Source organism: Gambusia affinis, linkage group LG12, assembly GCF_019740435.1.
Source record: "Gambusia affinis linkage group LG12, SWU_Gaff_1.0, whole genome shotgun sequence".
In the NCBI taxonomy this organism is placed as follows: domain Eukaryota; kingdom Metazoa; phylum Chordata; class Actinopteri; order Cyprinodontiformes; family Poeciliidae; genus Gambusia; species Gambusia affinis.
The window spans coordinates 14,173,262-14,194,188 of NC_057879.1; the positions used below are offsets into that span (position 1 = coordinate 14,173,262).

The following is a 20,927-nucleotide window of genomic DNA, read 5'->3' on the forward strand; positions in this document are numbered from 1 at the left end:
CTCATAAAATCTATATAATTTTTTCTTTCATGAGGTTTGCAATTAGGCCCCCTATCAAGGAGAACTTAAACTTCAGACAGATTTTTAAAGCTGAGAGATTAATTATGCGTATTTTTAAGACCGAAAAAACTTGTAGCAGTATCTGTGTATAATTACCAGTAGTGACACATTTATTCCCATTTTCCTTATAAGTGTCATGTATTGTAGTGTGGGGGATTTGCACATTTGTGCTTTTACTGAATCGTTCAGACACAGATGTGAACAGCCCAAACATAAGACTGTTTTATTATTTCATACTGCAATAAAAAAGTATGACTCCAGCAGATCCTTCTCATATATTATAATACAGATGCAGAAATGAAAGTTTATTCTTTTAACAGCCTAGTATTTTACAAGAAATAGATAACTAGTTGGAACTTTTGAACATGTCCTTAAAACAGGACATAAGTGGGCATGAATCCTTGGGCTCTACTTCGCTGTTAGTATCCATGAACAACCAGCCAAACAAATAAGGGGACGGGATAGGGTAGGTAGGGTAGGGGGAGGGGGCAAAGTGGGGCTTTTAATAAATAAAACAAAAGTATTTTTTCTATCCTTTAACATGTTATGAAACCCAAATATCCACTCCTAAAACAAAATCCACATACTATAGAGGCCAAATTTGTCATCTTTTTGAGGGAGTTTTTGTAGGAAGTGTTTCCAAATCAAACTGAAGCCAAAAGAGATCAACATCTCTGAAGAGTGTCGATTCGGCCTGGCAGATGGTTCATTCACCAGTTTGCTCCAGATATAGGTCAGTTTGAAAGACAGCGGGGGGGGAAAAAAAACTGTAATGGAGAAAATGATTGATGGAAAACAACAACAAAAGAAACATTTTTTGGAAACCGGGAGGGCTGGGGTTTAGGTAAAACAGCTGCTGTTCAAACTGGATACAGTCACTGGGATTTGCTCGGCTGCAGTCCCTTAAAAGTCCTCCAAGGTTTCGATTTCCCCCATATTCAACCTCTCAGATGATGCATTCACAGAAAAACCTAACATTTGAAAAAGAGAAATGAAAAGAATAGAAGACTTAGTACACAATAGCGATAAAATCAAGATGTTTTGCTAATTTCATAGCTGGACGTTTGAACTCACCTAAAAGGCTTGGGTCTGCTCGGACCATTTTCTGCTTCTTTTTCTTCTTCCCTGAGGTGACCGTCTCAAATCGTTGCTGCTGGCCACTTGTATGGTTGGACTGGTAGATGGCTGAAGATCCCATTCCATCCCACACAGAGTCCTTGAGCAGAAACAGAACATCAGACTCAATGAGATCCCAGTCATTACCCTGCAGGTGCCTTAAAATTACAAATTGAACGTCCTGCCTTTGCTTAATTCAATCAGATGTCTGCGTGAAAGGCTCTGACTGAACAAGACTATTTTTAAATACATGAATAACTTGGGATGGATTTAGAACAAGTTTTTGTTTTCTAATTTTACTAATCTTGTGCTCATGTTTTGTCTTACATTTGGGTACTTTCATAGTATAACCTTGTTTAGGTCGGTACACTAAAGGTGATTCCCCAGAGATGTGATTTTAATCTTCTGTCCTTGAGAATGAAACTCATGTGCCGACTCTTTCTGATTAGCTTTTTACTTTGACCTGGACGACTGTACTGGAGCTCAAAGCTCCCATCTTGTTTGGATAAATTCATTTTTTCCATAACAAAGCTCATATTAAAATGTTGGGTTTAGTTAATATTTCAGTTTCCTGTCATTTGGACTTTCCAACATGTGAGAAACACAATATACACAATGTCAGCTATGTGGGTCTGAAAAAATTTCAGGTTGAGACTCCTTAAGATAAAGAACGTTTTCCAGTTCTGCTGCAACTCAACCAGACTAGAAAAATATTATAGTTAGGTGAGAAAAACAGATCAAGATGCATGACAGTTCTTTAAATTTCTCCTAAAAAAATTTTTTTAGCATGCAACGCTACAATGCTGATTTTAGCATCTGATGTAATCAGAAGACATCTGATTTCATCAGATTTTTACCTGATTATAAGGCAATTGGTTTGGAACTAAAAGCCAAAAGACAAAATGAAATTTTTGGGTTTTTGGATCATTAAGTAAAGAAATGTTTAGGCTTTTTTACCTGCTGCTGCTGCTGCTGCTGCTTGGCTTGCTGTTGTTTCGGCAGCAACTGTTTTTGTTGATTAGCATTCTGTTTGGCACGACGTTCCAGAAACTGCTTGGCAAAGTCCTTGGACTCAGGAGTGTCCCCCAAATAAGCCCTGACATAGTCATGCACCTCATAAGGAGAATCCAATTCCTTCAGGAAGGATGCAAACGTTGGAACTGGCAGGACGACAAAATGCACAATTATTAGTCACTCAGGCCACGAGGAGAGGTGGATCATCAGATGTGGTTGGAGCCATTTCCTGAAAGAAATGAATTCGGGTTTACCATCCAGATTGTTGGCCGTGTTGAGCGAGTGCAGGGTTTGCTCACACCACTGCATAAATGTGTCCTGCTGGCTCTTACTGACACCCTGGAACAACTTTAGCAGCTTCTCCTCCTCGTCAACCTTCTTACTGGCTCGCCCACTCAAAGAGTTACTTAATGGAGAGGACAAAAGAACATGGGGTTACAGTCATATTAGCAGTCACTGTAAAAAGTGTGTATTTGAAAGATATGAGTAATAATCAGTCATGTTTTTCCACCACAAGCTCTGACTAAGACGATGTTTTAATTTGGCATCTTAAACAAATACCTGAGGTTGGCGTTGCCTTTGTTGTTCTTCTGGGTGTTGCCTTTTTTGGTCTGGGGAGGCTGCTGGACGGCCTCCTTTATGGCCTCATCCCAGAAGCCCATGTTTGAGTTGTGGGTGTCGCCCCAGATACTGCTGGAGTCGGAGCCCCAGTTGGTGGTGGTATTAACAGACCCCCAAACCGAGTTACTCAGCGATGTCTGTGAGGAGACACACGGTGTTATAAGGTCAACAATGACTTTCAACACGATTCTCACATTGTGTGTCATATTTTTCGCAAAGTTGTCTGAAGCTAAAAGTGGGAGTTGATGATTGCTGCCAGAACACAAAATTTGTCTTTTCAGCAGTGGGACGGAGAAATTGGCTCCAGTCTTTTCAGAAACATGCAAAGTCACCAACAATAAAAAATATTTTTATATTTTTCTTCACATTTTAAAGTAAAGTCTGAATAAGTTGGCTACTATACTGTTAGTGCCATCTAATAATCTATTTTGCTGTACTAAAATAGATTAGTACAATTTTAATTTTCAGCTTAAAACCTGACTAAACTACATTTAAACTCAATCCTTATCTCATGAGAAGCATATCTTTTGTTATTTTTACATCAGCAGCTTCACAGCTCCAATTCTGAGAAACGGAAGATAAAATCTGCCTGCATGCATCAACTGGCAGCAGAAGACAAATCTATGTGTGAAGTGGCTCTCTAACACAATTCTAACTATAACAATGTTTGACTTTAGAGGTGTGAGGTCATGAGATAGCTTTGGATTTCCGTGTATCATTTTGCAAAAATAATTACCTCCATGTTTATATTTAAACAACCTTCATGCTCTTTCCGTTTGACAAACACCACAAACTGTTACAAACATTGAGGCGTGCACCAGGTGTGAGGCAACAAACTTCACTGACTATTTTAATCTGCAGAAGGAAATTACAGGGAAATCCCATTTGCATTTGCTGCTACTTCAAAGCTTGAATAACAAGGGAAGTCATGACAAATGGTATGAAATAATACTAACTACTGCTATCAGTCGAAGAACAAATTTACTCAGATTAATCACTATGACTAACTTTGTAAGCTTGAAATATAAATATACACGCAGTTGTGCAAGCCCCTCCTGTTGCATTCTAACCTATTAAAATGTAAGAAACTACATGTTTTTAGTTTTTTTTTGGCAGCAGGAAGCAGGTAATGTAGACTCCTAGTACTCATCAGCAGGTGTGAAAAACTTACTTCTCTAAACATGCAAACAAAAAGTACCAAACTTGTTCTCGGTACAACTGAGAGATAAGATACATTTAATTTTCTGGTTCTCGGGGGCCTTGCCCCTTTCTGATGCCACCCTGCGTAACTGCCCATCCTGCCCATACCAAAAATCTCCACTCACTGTATGCACATATTTTTAAAATGTTTTGTTTAATACAAAACATGCCTGAAGATTCCCATTTTCCCGGGTTTTTATATTCAAGTAGGTTTAAATAAAGTCATTTTATTTTAAATATTCATTCAGAAGTCTTCCTCTCCATTCATTTCCAGTGGAACTTGTACGACGAGGCAACGGTCGCTTATCCTCATCCAGCCGAGCGACCGTCGTAAATCGTGCGTGTGAAATTTGGAGCTTGTACATGCAGATGTGCGTACATGGACCAATGACGCAACACGAGAAAGTTGAACACTTATAAACTTTTGTTGCTGTCTGCTGCTGTGGAAAATTTCTCTTTTGCCGTTTGTCGCTTGTTGTGTGTCGACTCCAAAAAGCGCTCCACTGTGGGAGAGAGGCTTTTAGGTAAAATAATAGTTTAATTAATCTGTGTTATAAAATATTAACGAGTAAAAATATTCTGATTATCACAACCCTGATATTACCTAAACAAAATTGATTGATGATCACAGACCTTTTCTTTGACTGCAATATCAGTGTGTTGAAACACACATGGAGAAATCAAGTTAGTACTTGATCTCAGTACAGAAAGAGGCACAGATGGAATCACTAACTAAAGCTTGATGTAATCGACTGCGTTACATACGGTTCTGTTTTGAGTTCGGGCCTGCTGGGTGACGGTGGGATGTTGTTGGGGTGGCTGCTCGTTCCGCTGCTTCATCTGCTGGGCCTCCTCCCTCTGAATCTCCAGCAAAGACTTGGTGATAACGGGTTGCTTGGCTACATTACCCCAACCGGAGAGCTTGGCATGCGACTGCTGGGCTTGTTGTAGCGCCTGCTGTTGCTGCTGCTTTAGGAGCTCTTGCTGCTGACGTCGCTGCTGTAAGGGTGAGAAGACCACAAAAAGTGTTTTCAGCATGGATAGGTCACACGTGAAGTTAATTTATTAGTCGAGACATTAAGATGTCGCTCTGCTTCCACAGTCTGAGATGATCATAGCGAGTTGTCTGGGTGTTTTAGCTTAAACTAAACTAAAACATGTAGGGTTATTTCTGATTCAAGTAAAATGAAATGTTTTTCTTCCCGTTTAAAAATTGAGCACAAGTTCAGGTGAGGATGGGGGTGATGTCTTGCGTTTTTCATCTTTAACTCAGATGAGTACTTTGTGATGAAGCATTGCCCTGCATAAAAATCACTGTCTTTATGAAACATGCACTTCTTCCTGTACCTCTGATTGAAGAAAGAGTCTTCTAAAACCTATCAGAAGGTTCTGGAGTTGGTTTGGAACCCATCTTCAACTTGAATAGGTTCAACCAGCTCATCTTTAATGATATCTGCCCACACCAATAGCCCATCTCCACCTTGTTGACGTCTCACTCGAATGGGAGCTCTGTGCCTGTTTCTGACCCACCCACAGGTCAATCCATCTGGTCCATCAAGAGTCTCCCTCGAGCTCCTGGTGGCATCATGCTTGACTTTTCTCAAATCCTTGGAGGTTAATTTGTGTTTTTTTTTTTTTTTTTCTCAACAGGTTTCTTGTGATCCTTTTGAGTATTTGCAACAAAACTAGAGGTGCACCGATTTATTAGACCGATGATTTCTTTAATTTTGGGAGATCAGTGATCGGTCGATACTTAAATGTGAAATGAATCATTTCCACCGATCTCCTCTACCTCAGTAAGATCTAAAAATCATCTATTGTCCATGAAAGAGGTTTAACTAGCTGACCGGCCCAAACAACGTCATGTTTGCACGTTTTCAGTTAATAATAGTCACCCCAATGTTACCAACTCTTGCTAAATTCTCGCAACATTTCAGACAAAAGTTTTAAAACATCAGAATCGGCAGGTCGAACTTTTTACAGATCAATAAACAGAGATCAGTCAGGAAACTGCAGTCGGTGCACCCCAAGACAAAACCTTTAATCACACTCCAATATCATAATTTCAAGAGTGATGCATCACTCCGAGAGATTTTTAATTAATTTCTGACTTTTCTAAATCTGTACATCAATATTGTGACGTTCACCAGTATCAATAGATATTTTCCTTGTATTGTGGAAGTACAGTCTCCGCTGAGATCAGACACATCTCGTTTTAAGCGATCTGACATGGCTTCAGTAAAAAACTATTTCAAAATGTAAATCAGGGCCTAACATTTTCTAACCTATCAATCCCATAAACATTACTGGACTAAAATTAACAACCGATGTTTCATTTCCATTTTGTTGCCATTTGAGGAAGCAATGAGGTATTTGCTTGGTCATAAGGCAGCGATAGTGATGCAGCAGAGATGTGGGGAGTTTAACTAAAGCAGATAAGCAATATCAGCAGGGTGGTCATTTATCATGTTCTCAAAAGATTATATTACTAACCATAACAGCAACATGAATATCAGCCCCAATCTCAATACTGTTGCATTCCTCATAAATATATTACTCATATTTTGATCCACCTTTCTTTACACTGAGCTGCCAATCAGCAACCTCTGGGAGAAACTTAGCAAAAAGACAACAGTTTGTTTTGGAGACTGTAAGCTAAAGGTAACATATTCATTTCAAGTTAAAAATGTAAAGAATAAAAAAAAAAAAAAAGGAGGTGGAGTGTAACATCATCGTGGGTCTTACCTCCTCACATGCCTGTCGTTCTCGCTCCTCTTCTAGTTTCTGGATCTCGGCCAGTGACAAGGCATTTTGTGTGTGGTTGTGGTTGGCTGACTGCTGACCCCACTTAGAAGACGATGGAAGCTGCAAACCAGGACAAAAAGTTTTCTCAACATTTAAGTCCATTTTGTTCAGTTTTTAACACCTGCTGCGAGTCCTTACCTTCATTTGTGCGAGCTGCTGCTGTTGTTGCTGCTGCTGCTGCAGTCTTCTGAGGGCCTCTTGCTGCTGCTGCCTCTGTCTTTGCAGCTCCTGCTGTCTTTGGGCCTCCAGCTCTCTTCTTTTATGCTCTTCTTGTTGCTGTGCAAGAGCTGCGGCGGCAGCAGCGGCGGCCTCCTCCTCCACTCGCCTCTTCTCCTCCTCGCGCCTTCTCAATGCCTCCAGTTCTTCTTGCTTTCTACGCTCCTCTTCCTAATGATGAAGAGAGAACTGCATTTATTGAAGCATTTTTATGGAAATCACCTCTTTGAAAATGGATTTATTTACCTGTTTCCGAAGGAACTCTTCCCGTTTCTTTTTCTCCTCTTCTTCCCGCCGTCTTTCCTCCAATCTTCGGAGAGCTTCCTCCTGCGCCTTCCTCTCCTCCTCTTCTTTTTGCCTGCGTTGCGCCTCCTCTTGTTCTCTTTGTAGCCTCAGCGCCTCTTCCTAAAGATCCAATATTAAGTCAGTGCCATTAAAAAAAAGTTACTCCTAGACTTTACTCAATTTGAATCGACCTGTTTTTGCCGAGCCAATTCCTCTTCTTCCAGCCGTTTCCTTTCCTCCTCCTGTCGAGCCCTGAGAGCTTCTTCCAAACGTTTCCTTTCTTCTTCCTCCCGTTTTGCTCTTAACTCCACCTCCCGTCTCTCCAGCTCCATCTGCATATTTAAACACAAGTTAAACATTGGTATGATCAAAAGCTCATTAAAAAATTTGAGTAGATCATATCGAAGGTGATGATCAACACCTTCTCTGTTGGCCATAAACCAGTCCCAATAGGAAGGTGCAATCACAACTACAACTATTAAAGTAAATTCACTAAACATTAAGATATTTTGTATAGAATTTTAATTTTTCCTTGTCATCACAACTTTTTTGCAAGTCTGACCAACGTTTTCTGTATTTCCTTATTTTCTAATAAATCACTGCAACTCCACTAATTCTTTACCAGTCCTCTTAGCGCCCTTCTTAGTGTGAAGCCAAATGGTAATATTTGCCTTTTTTTGCCAAACATTCTAAAGATGTTCTGTAGGGTTTGTTTATATTGTGTAGACAGTCTATGTTAACTTGAATGACTGATATTCAAGTCTTGTTTTGCACTTAACATTGTTAATGTTTTGCACTTTTTGTCTTTTTTTGGGGAAGGTTATGTGCAGCAATTCAACATTTTTGTAAGACCATCTATGGCAAAAATAAAGCTTCAAAAGAAATTGGATGATACTTTTTGAAAAACAGGTGCTGCAAAAGCATTCATTTTAGGCTGCAGAAAAAACACCAACAACATTGCAATATCCTGGAAGGACTGATAAACAGACTTGGTGCAGGTGATCCATGGCAGACCCATCTCCATTGGTCCATATGTGAATTCACTGGGAACCAATAATACAATGAAAGGAACCGAAAAGGCACGGAAAACCCCAGCATGGAAAGCAGCTGCATTGTTATGGTTTTGGAGTAAAGAGGTTCCTTCTTTAAAAGTGCTTCTAGATTTCGGCTTGTGGTGACATTTATGTTTGATCTATATATTGTCCCTTTCTAACTAACTACTTTGCAATAACTAGCTGTAAGGAGAAATACACTTAACATTGACCAATTATTAGCAAAATATTATTTTTTAAATATCAGCTTGATCAAATAATCACTTGTTCCTGTGTGCATGCATACACATAAGCTGAAACCTTGCACCCGTCCAGATTTCGACTGTATCATTTTAAATACAGCAGCAATTTTTGTGAGAAATCTTGAGCTGAGTCACTGCCGTACAGACATTTGCTATTTCAGAAGCTAAAAGTAGTTTTGCTTTTAAATATCCTGTCATCTCCGATAAGTAGGCAGGCAGACAACAACATTACTTTCTGTCCAAGTCTCCCATTAAATTTGAGATCCTGTAATAGCAGAACTTTGCTTTCCGTAAGGCACATTTAAGCTAGCTCTGTAATAATGTAACTCACTGAATAAAAAATATTTTGCTGCTTAACGTCATTGTGCTCAAGAGTGAACAAATACTCTGGAACGACTCCATTCTGTCTGTACCTCCAAAGGTTCACTTCAACATAAACTTGTGTTCACGATCTGAGACCTCTTGATGCAACACACACTCAGATTACAAACGATATAACAGAGAGAATAATAATGCATCATGTTTTGAGAAATCAGGGCCACTGACACAGCTGAAGCACAGCATTTGAAATGTGTGATCTATTAACATCAGCTAGCAATTCTTTATTAAGAGTCGGCAGAATTATCTAGAAGTTTGTGCAGGAAAACAATATCTTATATTGAGTAAAGAAGCTGTGAAATGTACATTTGTGTTATTTCATATTCCAAAAAAATAAACATGTAGGACTAAATTTAACACTGAGGAATCTTTAAATGCCAGAAAGAACAACTAAAGTCTGATGAGGTGATGCTTACCTTTGCAGATCTTGCCTTCTCAAACTGCTGCATCTGCTCAATAGTTGGAGCTTGTGCCACTGAGTCTATAGGCAAATCCCATACACTGCTGCCTTCCCAGGCTGTGTGCAAGTAATGAGAAATTTTCTATGTGACTGATTTGTTTCTGCAACAGCAAATGCAGCCAAACTCCAAAAACAGAAACTCACTGCTAGTAGCAGCCTGTTGAAGGTTTGGTGTGCAGGAGGCCTGAGTAGAGGGATTCTGCATTTCCCACACCGAACTCGAGTCAGGGACCGACAGGGATCGGGTAACAGGAGGTAGAAGACTGTCAGAAGCACTACAAAAACACAGGCAACAAAAAGAGAAATTAATACACCACTACTGGAAATTGTGCCAGACATGTAAATTCCAACTGTTATCTTAATGTCAACGTGTGAATTGTTGAAATTACAAATGGCTGATTGGTTGCAATACTTAGTAGGCTACAATATTTCAGGGGTCGTGTGTTAAAACTTTGCATTTGAGCACATATATTAACAGTTCTTTACACAAACACCTGCAATATAAGTCTTATTAAGTGAGATCAGAAAGCGCAGAAGAACGGTTAAGGTGTTGTGATGATTAAAAAGAAAAAAAGTGAGAAGGAAAATGTGGGTTAAGCATAATCAATATTATCATCACAATATTTAACAGCATCACAATGTTATGTTTTCCAGATATCAATCAGAAGAACATAAGCTAAATATGGACTTAAAGCAAGGGAATTGAAAATGTTAGCAGCACTTTATTGGAAGGGCTCTGCATAAGACTGACATAACACTGTCATAAACATGATGGAATCTTCTGTCGTCATGAAGTGCCATTGGTAAATAATGACACTTTAATGCAAAGTTGATGGTTTTAAAGCAACTTTTCACACCCCTTCAAAGTTTTACTAAAATGTTTTTTTTTTAAACTAATTGCTCCCAACCTTATCTTTAGAGCCTGGTATTGCTGCAGAAGCATGTTGATCTGCTGTTGGTGCTGCTGCTGTTGTTGGAGAGGAGCTGAGTTAAGAACTAAAGTTTTCTGCTGGGCCAACGCCTGGGCATACTGTTGCCTGTTCAGGAGCAAAACAAGACACAAAGAGAAAGAGGAAACAAAGTCAGGAACTGAACAACTTAACATGTAATGGTAAAAGATTCAAGTATACTATGTTGAGTAAGTTCTAATCCAGAGACAAGCTTCATTTGACTTGTGTAATTGAGATTTTGAAAGCGGGAGGGACATGATAAGAAAAGGCAGCACAATTAAAGCCAGACAAGGCCCAACAAGTACTATGTTCATTGTTATGCTATTAACTTAACCCACTCAATAACAGGGAACCCTGCCTGTTTCACACAGTGGTCTATAGTTTGTTTGGTTTAAAATGAAATGAGAAAGAGAAAGATAGCACAACAAATTTGCTTGCTTGCAGAGTCTAACATACCTGAGGAGGTATTGATATTGCAGCTGCTGCAGCTGGTAAAGGTTGAGAGCAGTGAGCTCCTGCTGTCTCTTTAACCTCTCCTGGTCACCATCAGCCTGCAACACAGAGAAGGATCAAATAAGAACAGATCACAGCAGTGTCAAAAAATAAATAAATGGCTGCTATCTGCAGTCCTAACATGTTCATCAGAAAGCCTAAAATGTTGCCTGCTCTGATTGAGATCAAAGCAGAAGCTTCCTGTGAAGGTTAAACTACATTGTTTTAATTTCTACCATCAATATTGCACTTTCAGGAAATATTTCAAACTCTCAAGCTAAGAAAATACCTTTAAAAACGTCATGGGACAAAATTCAAAACAATTTTGCTTCATAAAAATACAATGGGAAAATTGGGCGTACTCTAACGCCATCTACAGGTAACTGCCTGGTACTAAAGAAAACGAAACTTGAAAAGCCTTCAAGCAAATCAAACTGGTTTAACATTAGACTCACCACAGAGCTGCATAATTAAGTTCCTGGAAACTCTTGTTCCCCAGCAAGCTCTATGTTGAAACGACCCATTGTTCGTTCTAGAGTTCTAAGAACTCTGACAGCGATGCATAAAATATTGGTGACGTATCAGTCTTCATTTGTAAACGTTTATAAAATCCAGAGGAGCTGCAGAGAGCACTCGCATTTATCAGCATTAGTAAAAAAAAAGAAAAGAAAAAAAAAAAAAAGAAAACAGTTCAAGTCAATTCAATGGTGGCTAAGAATAGCTGGCAGAATGAAAAGGTCAAATATTTGTGAACAAAGCAGCTAATAACGCCTGACAAGAAATCAAGCACATAATCTATATTTAGCTCCCAGGTTGGTAATGAAAATTTCCTCTCAGCTAGACTGTTTAAGAAAAACAGCTGATTTGATCCATTATTTCTGCGTGCTGTAACACAGGCTTCAAGTTATCACTTCCCAAACGTTGTAAAACATCCGAGAGTCACTTGGATTTTGAAGGGGTTCCTACTTGTAGTGGTGGCGGTGCGGGGCCTGGCGTAAAGGGCACCCTCCCCCAAATCTTCATAATCTCTCCCAAAGGTTGGAACACTTCATCACAGCCTCTTTTGACCAACAGAGACATGGTGAAGTAACCAGCCTGAAACCAGTCAGACATCTCGTGATTGCTGAACGGACCTGGGGATGTAAAAGTGAGTCGGGGGTCCAAATGAGACATGTTGCGAGAAGCAATGTGACGTTGAAATGTAGAGCACATTGAGCTCCCTGCCTTCTCACCCTGTATCTCCCCTTGTGGGTCTTTGTAAAACCACTTGAGAGCAGCTTCGTGGGTAAGGGGCAGGCCTGCAGGTTTAGGCTTCTCTGAAGTCTTTGCTGCAAGCCTGTCATCATCTACCCCGCTGTCCTGGAGGTATGCTACCATCTTTTCTGCCTCCTAGAAAAGAAGAATATATCATTTTAACACATCTGTAGTGCAACATTATTCAGAACAGTATTTGTTGACAACGACCTGCAGAACTTGTAGAAACTTACTTGCTCAAAGTGTTTCAGACCCTCATCTTCATCAGTGTCATGCGTCACCGTGGTGGGCCTGCTTATAGGTGCCATTATATTTGAAGTGTAGGGTAAAGCATTGTTTATTGCCACAGAGATTTTGATGGGTTTTTGCTGTGGTAGATGAACAGTGGATGACGGAGCAGAAACTTCTGCATGAAACACACATAAGCAGAAATTGTCAGTTGTAGGGTGCGAGCAGAAAGCAGTTTATTTTTGATAGGAAACAATGTCCCACCGGGCAGGTTGGTGGAAATGTGGGTCATGGGGTGCGACTCCAGGATGCTACTAGACATGGGGATACGAAGCGGTACTTTGCAGGGCTCTGGTGGGAGCTCCAGGGGCGGGTGGCGCTCAGCTGGTCGCTCAATCTCATCTGTTCTGCTGGGATGGTTTGGAGACAAATTCTGAGGAGGGGGCTGCGACTCTGAGACTGCTGAAGCCACGGCTGGACCAAGAGACGGACCGTCTTCTGACATTCTGGCCAAGTCTGAAACAATTAAAAGAACCACAAATTCACAAAATGATTTAATTGGTTTTCCATTTCAGATATTTTTACTTTTGTTTTGGCCCAAAAAGACAAACGGCATCAGAACAAAAGCTCTTGTTTCGCACAGATAAAAGAAATCAGGGCAGACAATCAAGTTGGTTGATGTTTTTCTTCCAGCAACAGACACGCTCTGTAAGCTTTAGAATAATACTGGGTGGGTCGACTTGAGTCAGCTCAAAAGAGCAGCTTTTTGTTCTCTCACCCTTTAAACTTCTGGCTTAGTTTTTCAAATCAAAACAACAATTCAGACCCTCCTTTAAGATGGCGGATGTTTTTTATAAGAAGAAAATGTAGTATCAGAAGATGCATTTTGTTTTCAAGAAAGACTCCATTTTGAAATAAATGAATTTCTTGCTGATTTCTATTTAGATACACCAGTTTATGTAGAAGCAAAACTAAATCTAAAGTGATGATTATTTTACTGACCTTTTCGATCAGGTTCTCTTTTGGCTTCTCTTTCTGTCTCTTTGGACTCCCTGGGTAAAATATCTTCCTCCTCCAGACCCTCGTCACACTCTTCCAAAGGTCTGAAGTCAAGTTCTGCTTCTTCTGGGATCGGTTCCTTTGACGCTTTCTGATAGCAAAAGAGAGAATATTTAAACAAAAGCTGACACCAGCATCATCCCAGAAACCTCAATGATGACATTTTATTTTCAAATGTGAAATGACAGGAAGTAAATATTTAACTGTTTTTCATATCTTACCTTTAGAGAAAGAAAAGCTCCTGAGGAATCAAATGTTCCAGCTTCTTCATCTGCGTCCTCCAGACACCACTCTGGTAAGCTGTCTCGCTCATCCTCCAGGCTGCCGCTGCCTGACCTTGGTCTCCTGTAGCCGCGCTCCTCTTCTCTGGGGTCAAATGGGAAGCGCCGACGTTGGTCTGGATGTTCCCGCCACCCTGCAGACCGAGGCCCATCTAGGAAAAATGCAACATAAAAAAAAAAAAAAAAAACTATCAGTCACATGTTTAAACTAAAATAAAAATAATAAAACTGGATTTCTTCCATATTCTGTGTGCATTTTCTGATAATGTAAATGCAACTAAAGCTTGGTGATAACTACAGATATTTCTTCAGGGCAAGAACTGGATCAGAGGTAAGCTCTTGCACACTTTAAGCCATCTCTCCATCAAAGACAAGTACAATGATAAATAACATCTCAGAGTGTTTTTCACAGTTGGAGATGCCTCAAGTCTTTAAAAAAAATCCTTCCTGACAAGGGAAACATGCTAATTTGTCTGCACAAAAACTGCATGTGCAAGTAGTTGCATTTTATGTTAAAATGGTCATTCTTATTTTTTAATCATATCAGGCTTTTTAAATCAAATACAAAATGGCACATATTTTTAATGAAGAGTTTATTTTCCTAACTTAAGGAGAATCAATTAGAGAATGAATGAGGAATCTGATTGCTCAGTGAGACTGCTAAATAGCAAAAAGTAACTCTGATGGTTACTTTTGTTTTATGTTAGTCATGGAATATTATTTGAAAGTTACACTTTCAAAAATAAAGCAAGATACTCAAAAATTCTGTTTTTATGTAAGTTTATAATCTTTGACATAAGTGTACTTTTCACCCAATGATAAGCTCAAGGTCATAAAACAAATAGGACATAATCCACCAATGCGTTTATCAAAGATGATTCATCTAAGATAAATGTATAGGTGACGTGGCTCATACAGGGCCCACCTGGGCTCAGGGGGCACCAGCGGTCATTGTCCCGACAAAAACCTGCCAGGGGCCGGCCCCCCTCATCACCCTCACCGTTCTGATCGTCACGAGAAGTACGCCAGTTCTCACTCTCTGAACGCGTAAACTCGTGCTTCCTGGGCAGACCTGTCCCTCCGTCCTCGTAGGTTCCTGGTCGGGCTGTAAAACGACCAGGCAGAAATTAAACAGGAATCATAATATAAAAACTAAACAATAGGCAACGTGTAATTTACCCCAGAATTTTCAAAGAATAACTTTTAATTTCTGCGAAGCACACTTACTGTGATTGATCTGAAAATGCCCAGGAGCAACTTCTGATATGTGCAGAGACAAAAACAAGTGGGTGAAGCAGTGTGTATGCCAAGATACACACATATTGATTATTTGAGCTACAAAATGTGACACCAACCTGGGTCTTTTCGACCTGGCTTTTCAAATCTTCTATCTCCCCTGGTGGAAAAAAAGTCATCACTAAAAAGGAGCAGACCAGTCAAAAACAAATCTCACTGCACATTTGTATTGGTCAAAACAATGCTTCATGTTGCCACAAATACTCGACACCAGAAAGTCATGTTCCAATACCTTTCTTCCCAGCTTTGAGAGCGATGAATTTCCCTCCCTCCACGACCAAAACCTTCCACGTCGTCAAAACTTCTTTGGTAAAATCCTCCATCACCTCTTCCCCGCCCTAAATGTTAAAAGTACATAAAGTAGGAGACTATATGTTATCATAAATGGGAAATGAACTTAGTATACCCAACGTGAGGCTTAAGTTCTGGATGCTTTGCCTAATGACAACTTTAAGTTGTTTATGTTACCAAAACACATGAAAATATCCTTATGACCTCTTTAACTTTCCTTATGACCAATATTTTCTTGTGGGTTTTGCACCACAACCTTCTTTTGTACAACAGACAAACTTCAAGTAAGAATGACCATGACTGTCCCAAAGTGCAGCCTGACAGCTAAACCAAAAAAAGAAAAACATAAAAAAAAACAGATGTGACAAACTCCATCTTCAAAATCTCATTTGATTTCAGAGCACAACTAAACACATGTGCTGCTTGTTAGTTTCTAAAAGTCAATTTACTGTTAGCAATTGGTCAAGAGCACATGAGCTTAAATTCTGATTGTCAGCAGTCTATTTACTAAAGTTAGGTTGAGACAGACCAACAGGCTGCCTCGCTATCAAATCAAAAACCACTGGGGTAAAGTGCTTTAAGCTCAGTAACTGTGGTAAAAAAGTAAAATTTAAAAAATCACAGTGTTTAAAAGGAAGTTTAATCCTTCAAGGGACTGACGAGCTCAAACAGCTGAGGTTTAGTTATGCTGGGTAAGCACAACAACTAGAGAGGGGTACTGATACACCCCATGCCTGAAAGTGGGGGAAAACTGATGGACTGCCAAAAGGAATCTTAACCATCTACAGTTGTTTTCTCTCTGAATCACAAGATCAGCAGCTCAACAAATGAAATATGCATCTGCTCTTGAAGTCACTTATTCCCCAGAGGTTTGACACCACAGCGTATGGTCTTTGTTCAATTCCTACCTCTACCTCTGGATGTACTTCGGCCTCTTGGCGCTCCAGCTATGGGCCCACCGCCTCGCCCTGTCAGCCGGAGTACAGCTGCGCTGTTTACAGACATAGAAAAATTTCTCTGCAGATATAAAGAGGGGGAGAGGGAGAAGGAGAAGGGAGCAAACAGTGAATTCTTCAGATTGATCCTTTGTTCATACCCTTATGACTAATTTATGAAAGAACCTAAATAATAAATTTTTCTCACAGAAAAAAACGTTTTGCAATCGACATTAATGTCCAACACATATCACAAAAATGCAAAAGCTTTGCACTCAATAGTCTTTACACAAATGTAGAACATTTGTGTAAAAAGTATCATTTGTAGTTTTACAAATAAAAAAACTACAAATGACTCTGACTCTCATTTGCAGTCAGAATGTCAAATATGAAGAGACTTACAAATCTAATTACATCACAATTACAATGCCAAAAGCAAAGCACACACAGATCCACATAGTTGATAAATCAAACATTCATCTATTCTGAAAAGCTATCCATGGGAAAACTCAGCACACACAGAAATTTGGGGAAAAGGAGATGTAACTTTTAGAATTTTAAGAAACTTAAACAGCTAGAGTTAGTAAACTTTATTATAGGTAACGTAATTGATTATTATTAGAAGTCGACATGATTGAAGCATCCCAATTATCAACTGGCCTAAAGTAGGTCAAGCCTGAATTGCTTTCTTAGAATGATGCTGAGAGCACCAATTTCAATTGTCATTGTTGCAGTTACGTGATGAAAATCGTGTAATTTTGCCTTATGTCCTCAACCTCTTCTTCTCACAAACCAAACTTTTCGCCCTCCACCTTCTTGCAAAACTATTTTGTGATTGGTCAGAATTTTGTGACCAATCAGGCCTCTTATTGCTTTCCTACCTGTTCTTCCTCCGTAAAAGACACGAGTGCCAGAGGCGGCAAAGGTTCTTCTTGCAATATGGGTAGAAACTCCTTATCATGTAGGTCTATAGGGATCTGGAAGAGAGGAAAAGACATTTTTGTTCCCAAAAGATGCTAAGCTAAGTAAAACATGCATCTCATCATGGATTTAACATTTTTATGTAAATCAACACTGATTGAGCGAAAGATACAGACGCTGCAAAAATACTCACCTTGTTGTCCTTTACATAAAGTGCTAACATTTCTTCTCTCCCGTAACGATAGTCTGCAAGTTTATACTTTGGCAATGCAGGTGAGAGTGGGGGAGAAGTAACAGCATTGCTGCTTCCACCGCCACCGCCGCCCCCACCTCCAGACAGGGCACGGAGCCTTGCAGAGAAAGAAAATGTTGTTAGGCAAAATGGTCAAACAAAAAAACAAAGAGGCAGCAGTTGGCAAGACTGAACATGTATGGGAAAAGTGCAGGAGCCTCAAAAAGAGTACTCATGTCAGAACAAAAAAAATTATGACTGTCATGTTCAAACATTCATGCCTGTTTAATTACCATTCAGGTCCAAAGTTAAGTGTCTGGGTTTCGGCCATTTTTCCTTGACGTTCTTTAAACATGCAAAGAAAAAGAAGAGTTTATCATCCATTTATTTCTAACAAGTACAAAGATTGGGAATCAGACGTATTCATGTGTAGACAACAGTGCAAGATAAAGTTTTAGAAATAGCAGTGATTTTAATCTTGCTTATATTACAGTTACAATAATTCTACATAACAATTAACCATATTTTGATAATTATCAGAATGGACGTTTACACCCTTTTATTTATAATGATATTTTTCTCATTAGAAATAAAATTAACAGTTATTGCATCCAAAAACAATCCTCCTGAACTCATGAAAGTCAGATAAAGCTTTATTGAGATTAGGACACGTTGGGTAACAGTTTAAATACCAGCTTACTGATTTTAGCAAATTTTAGCCTTTCAAGATATGTGGCCCATCCCAGAGAGCATAAACAGTTTAAGATTGCAATCTGCTATTTTAGGAAGCCTTCCTGGGCGCAATGCAGGTCCACCACCTGCAATTGATAACAGAGGTGCCCTTATCTTAAACAAATAAGGTTTCACTCCTTGAAAAAGAATCATGAACAGACAATAGTTATATATATTACATCAGCTTGACAGCAAATCACTCAAATAAAAGGCTTCTTCAAATGACAGGCACAAATGTTTACTACTGCCATATAAACTCCTGGACAAGTAAGTTAGTGTATTTCTCCACTTAAAGAGAATTGATAGACCAACTCAAAATGAGTTAGAAACATCTTTGGGAAGTTACATATGTGTTTTGCTCATTTCGCACTGTTTACATAAATCAATTGTTTCGACAGACTTTCCATGAAATGACTGAAACGGTTTAAAACAAAAACTGTTGAAATTGGTAAAAGACAATTCAGTGATTGGAGCAATACACTTTTGAGAAGAGCTCAAAGTTAGTCAAAGAAAAAAGCTAAATTTGTATTTTACTACTCCTGTTTATGATATAAACTTCAATCCCTAAGTGAAAGTTATTTAATATCTGCCATTGCGACCAATCCAGGTGCTTAACATCAGATTGCAGTTAACCATAAAGGGGAACGCTCGGTTTGAACACTGTAAGTTGATTTAAAAGGTTAAACAGAAATAATCCTCACTGCGATGTCAGAAGAGGCGAGTTAAGTTTATAGGTTCAACAACTCAACAGAAAACTTTATTTGACGTCAATCACGTTGTTATAAGAACTGAACGTACAATAATATATAACTGTAACTTAGCCGCGCACTTGAAGTTAAAGTACTCTTTAGCTGCATGCTGGTACCTCAATGTATTTTTCCAACCAACACGAGAGCCAGTTGTGTTAGCACCCAAGCTAAAGGTTCTTTAGCCCAAGGGTGGCAAAGTATACGTTTGTCATACACAAGTATTTATACGTTGATAATCATTTCAATATCATTTTCATGTGTTTAATATATTTCACACGAGCACCACTGATCTGGAAGTTAATTTATATATTTAACCGTAGAAGCTAGCATGCTAACTGACTAGCTAGTAGCTGCACGCGGCCCTCCCGAGCAGCCTGGATCTACAGCGGTGTTTCTTCGTCAAGCTGTACCGGACCCAGCGAGACTTAACCCGAACGCCAAAACACTCTATCTCGATGCTGCAAGGCCAAGTCAACATGGTAGCTTAAACAGCACCCCCAAACAGCTCCCGGCCGTAAGAACATGCCTCTTTCAAATGGGACTTAAGTCAAATGTATAAATATTCCTGGCTGGTGTATGAAACTTTGGCTGTCTTACCTCTGGTGGCTGTGACAGCTCAGGGTTTGTATGCGTGTTGTTGAGTGGCTCTCTCTCTTCGTTTTTCACAAGATGGCTGAGTCTGGGTCACATGACAATACACATAAACCCGTATGCAGTGGACAGATTTGCTGACTAGTACAAAGTGGTAATGATTACTCCCTAAATGTCACATTCAGACATAATAATAATAATAATAATAATAATAATAATAATAATAATAATAATAATAATAATAATAATAATAATAATAATAATAATAATAAAATAATAATAATAATAATAATAATAATAATAATAATAATAATAATAATAATAATAATAATAATAATAATAATAATAATAATGATAATAAAAACACACATTTTTACTGGCTGTAAGATTTACATTCCTGCTAATTTTATTGTTCTGTATACAAGTATTTTACATTTTATTTAAAACGTGTTCATCTTCATATTTCTATTTTTGGTTTGATTCATAGTATTTTAGTGTGTTGCAAAGTTTTTGTTTGTATGTTTGTTTTTTTTACTGTTAACTCACCACAGTTGTGTTTCTCCCAGTTTTTCCTCTCCCATATTAGATCAATTTATCTATTTATTTCACTTTTCGATTGATGTTTTTAACTTAGAAAAACACGTAGAAACCAAACAAAAATGCATAAAAAAATATTAGCAATAAATTCCCCACAATGTGAAAAAAATTTAATGTTCGATGAAGGTTTAAGCACAAAAAATACAAAGTACAAACATGGTTTTCTAAATTAAACATATAAAATTGCTATTTGAAATAAGAAACACAACAGATGTCTGATCAGAAGCAGAATTGTATAGACGATCTTTGAGTACACCGCTCCATATACCAGTTATTAGTAGTGTTATTAGTGTTTCTATAACTAAAGATGGTTATTTCCTGGTAGTTTCACTTTCTTATAGTTTATCATTAGTTTACCACTCGTGTGACAGCTTGTTAAATAGGGCTCTCTGGACGTGTAACTCACCTTACAGGTTATACCAGCACACCAGCAAAACCCCTGCTGTTGATGCAAATTGTGTAAGACAAGTGTTAGCAGGCCCGAGTGAGGCGATAACAGCTGGACAGTTGGATCTCATTACAGGGTTACTTTCTGGAGTAAAAACTGCACGTATTTTGGTACAGAAATTTGCTTTCTGTTTTCTGATAGTATAAAGTGAAGCTCCAAGCAAAATAAGTTACGTGTTACACAAGTGATCACAGCTGAGAGTTTTAATTTTCCTATTTTCTAGGTAATTCAACACGTTTTGTAAGAGTTTTCTAATTATCTGTGAGGCAAGTTCCTTGCATGTAGCTTTGTTTTCTATGAACTTAGATGTGATCAAACTTAATAATCTACGTCTTCCCTTTTATGGACTGTTAGAACCGAATGGTGAAACAGAGACCATAACAGACAGAAGTACCACGTCTTTGTGATAAAGTATTCTCACA

The 20,927-nt window shown here is 38.8% G+C and overlaps 1 protein-coding gene across 3 annotated transcripts; it reads right to left on the reverse strand.

Annotated features, from left to right (window-relative positions):
* Window positions 1–258: 258 nt before the first annotated feature.
* gigyf2 (GRB10 interacting GYF protein 2) lies at window positions 259–20,479 on the reverse strand. 3 transcript variants are annotated; one of them, XM_044133776.1, is made up of 30 exons: window positions 20,464–20,479; window positions 19,467–19,548; window positions 17,682–17,733; window positions 17,350–17,506; window positions 17,117–17,212; window positions 16,209–16,317; window positions 15,242–15,347; window positions 15,069–15,109; window positions 14,941–14,973; window positions 14,714–14,818; window positions 13,654–13,865; window positions 13,376–13,523; window positions 12,638–12,889; window positions 12,379–12,551; window positions 12,124–12,280; window positions 11,858–12,024; window positions 10,856–10,950; window positions 10,358–10,486; window positions 9,594–9,724; window positions 9,406–9,506; window positions 7,509–7,649; window positions 7,279–7,437; window positions 6,955–7,203; window positions 6,757–6,876; window positions 4,777–5,010; window positions 2,752–2,948; window positions 2,445–2,596; window positions 2,134–2,336; window positions 1,135–1,276; window positions 259–1,031 (listed from the first exon to the last, which is right to left on the reverse strand). In XM_044133776.1, the coding sequence occupies exons 3-30, from the start codon at window positions 17,717–17,719 to the stop codon at window positions 964–966; spliced, it is 3,915 nt and encodes a 1,304-aa protein (XP_043989711.1). In that variant the 5' UTR covers window positions 17,720–17,733; window positions 19,467–19,548; window positions 20,464–20,479; the 3' UTR covers window positions 259–963. The 3 variants fall into 3 exon arrangements, with proteins under 3 accessions (XP_043989711.1, XP_043989709.1, XP_043989710.1); XM_044133774.1 differs by having other exon boundaries at window positions 15,069–15,130; XM_044133775.1 differs by lacking the exon at window positions 20,464–20,479 and having other exon boundaries at window positions 15,069–15,130; window positions 19,467–19,563.
* Window positions 20,480–20,927: the final 448 nt, after the last annotated feature.

Excerpts from the sequence above, each read along its gene's own strand:
- gigyf2 (XM_044133774.1), bottom strand. The coding sequence starts at position 17,719 with ATGGCCGAAACCCAGACACTTAACTTTGGACCTGAATG. Across the intron at positions 7,204-7,278 it reads AAGAGTTCCTTCGGAAACAG|GAAGAGGAGCGTAGAAAGCA; the intron begins GTAAATAAATCC and ends CTTCATCATTAG. Across the intron at positions 6,877-6,954 it reads AGCAGCTCGCACAAATGAAG|CTTCCATCGTCTTCTAAGTG; the intron begins GTAAGGACTCGC and ends CCTGGTTTGCAG.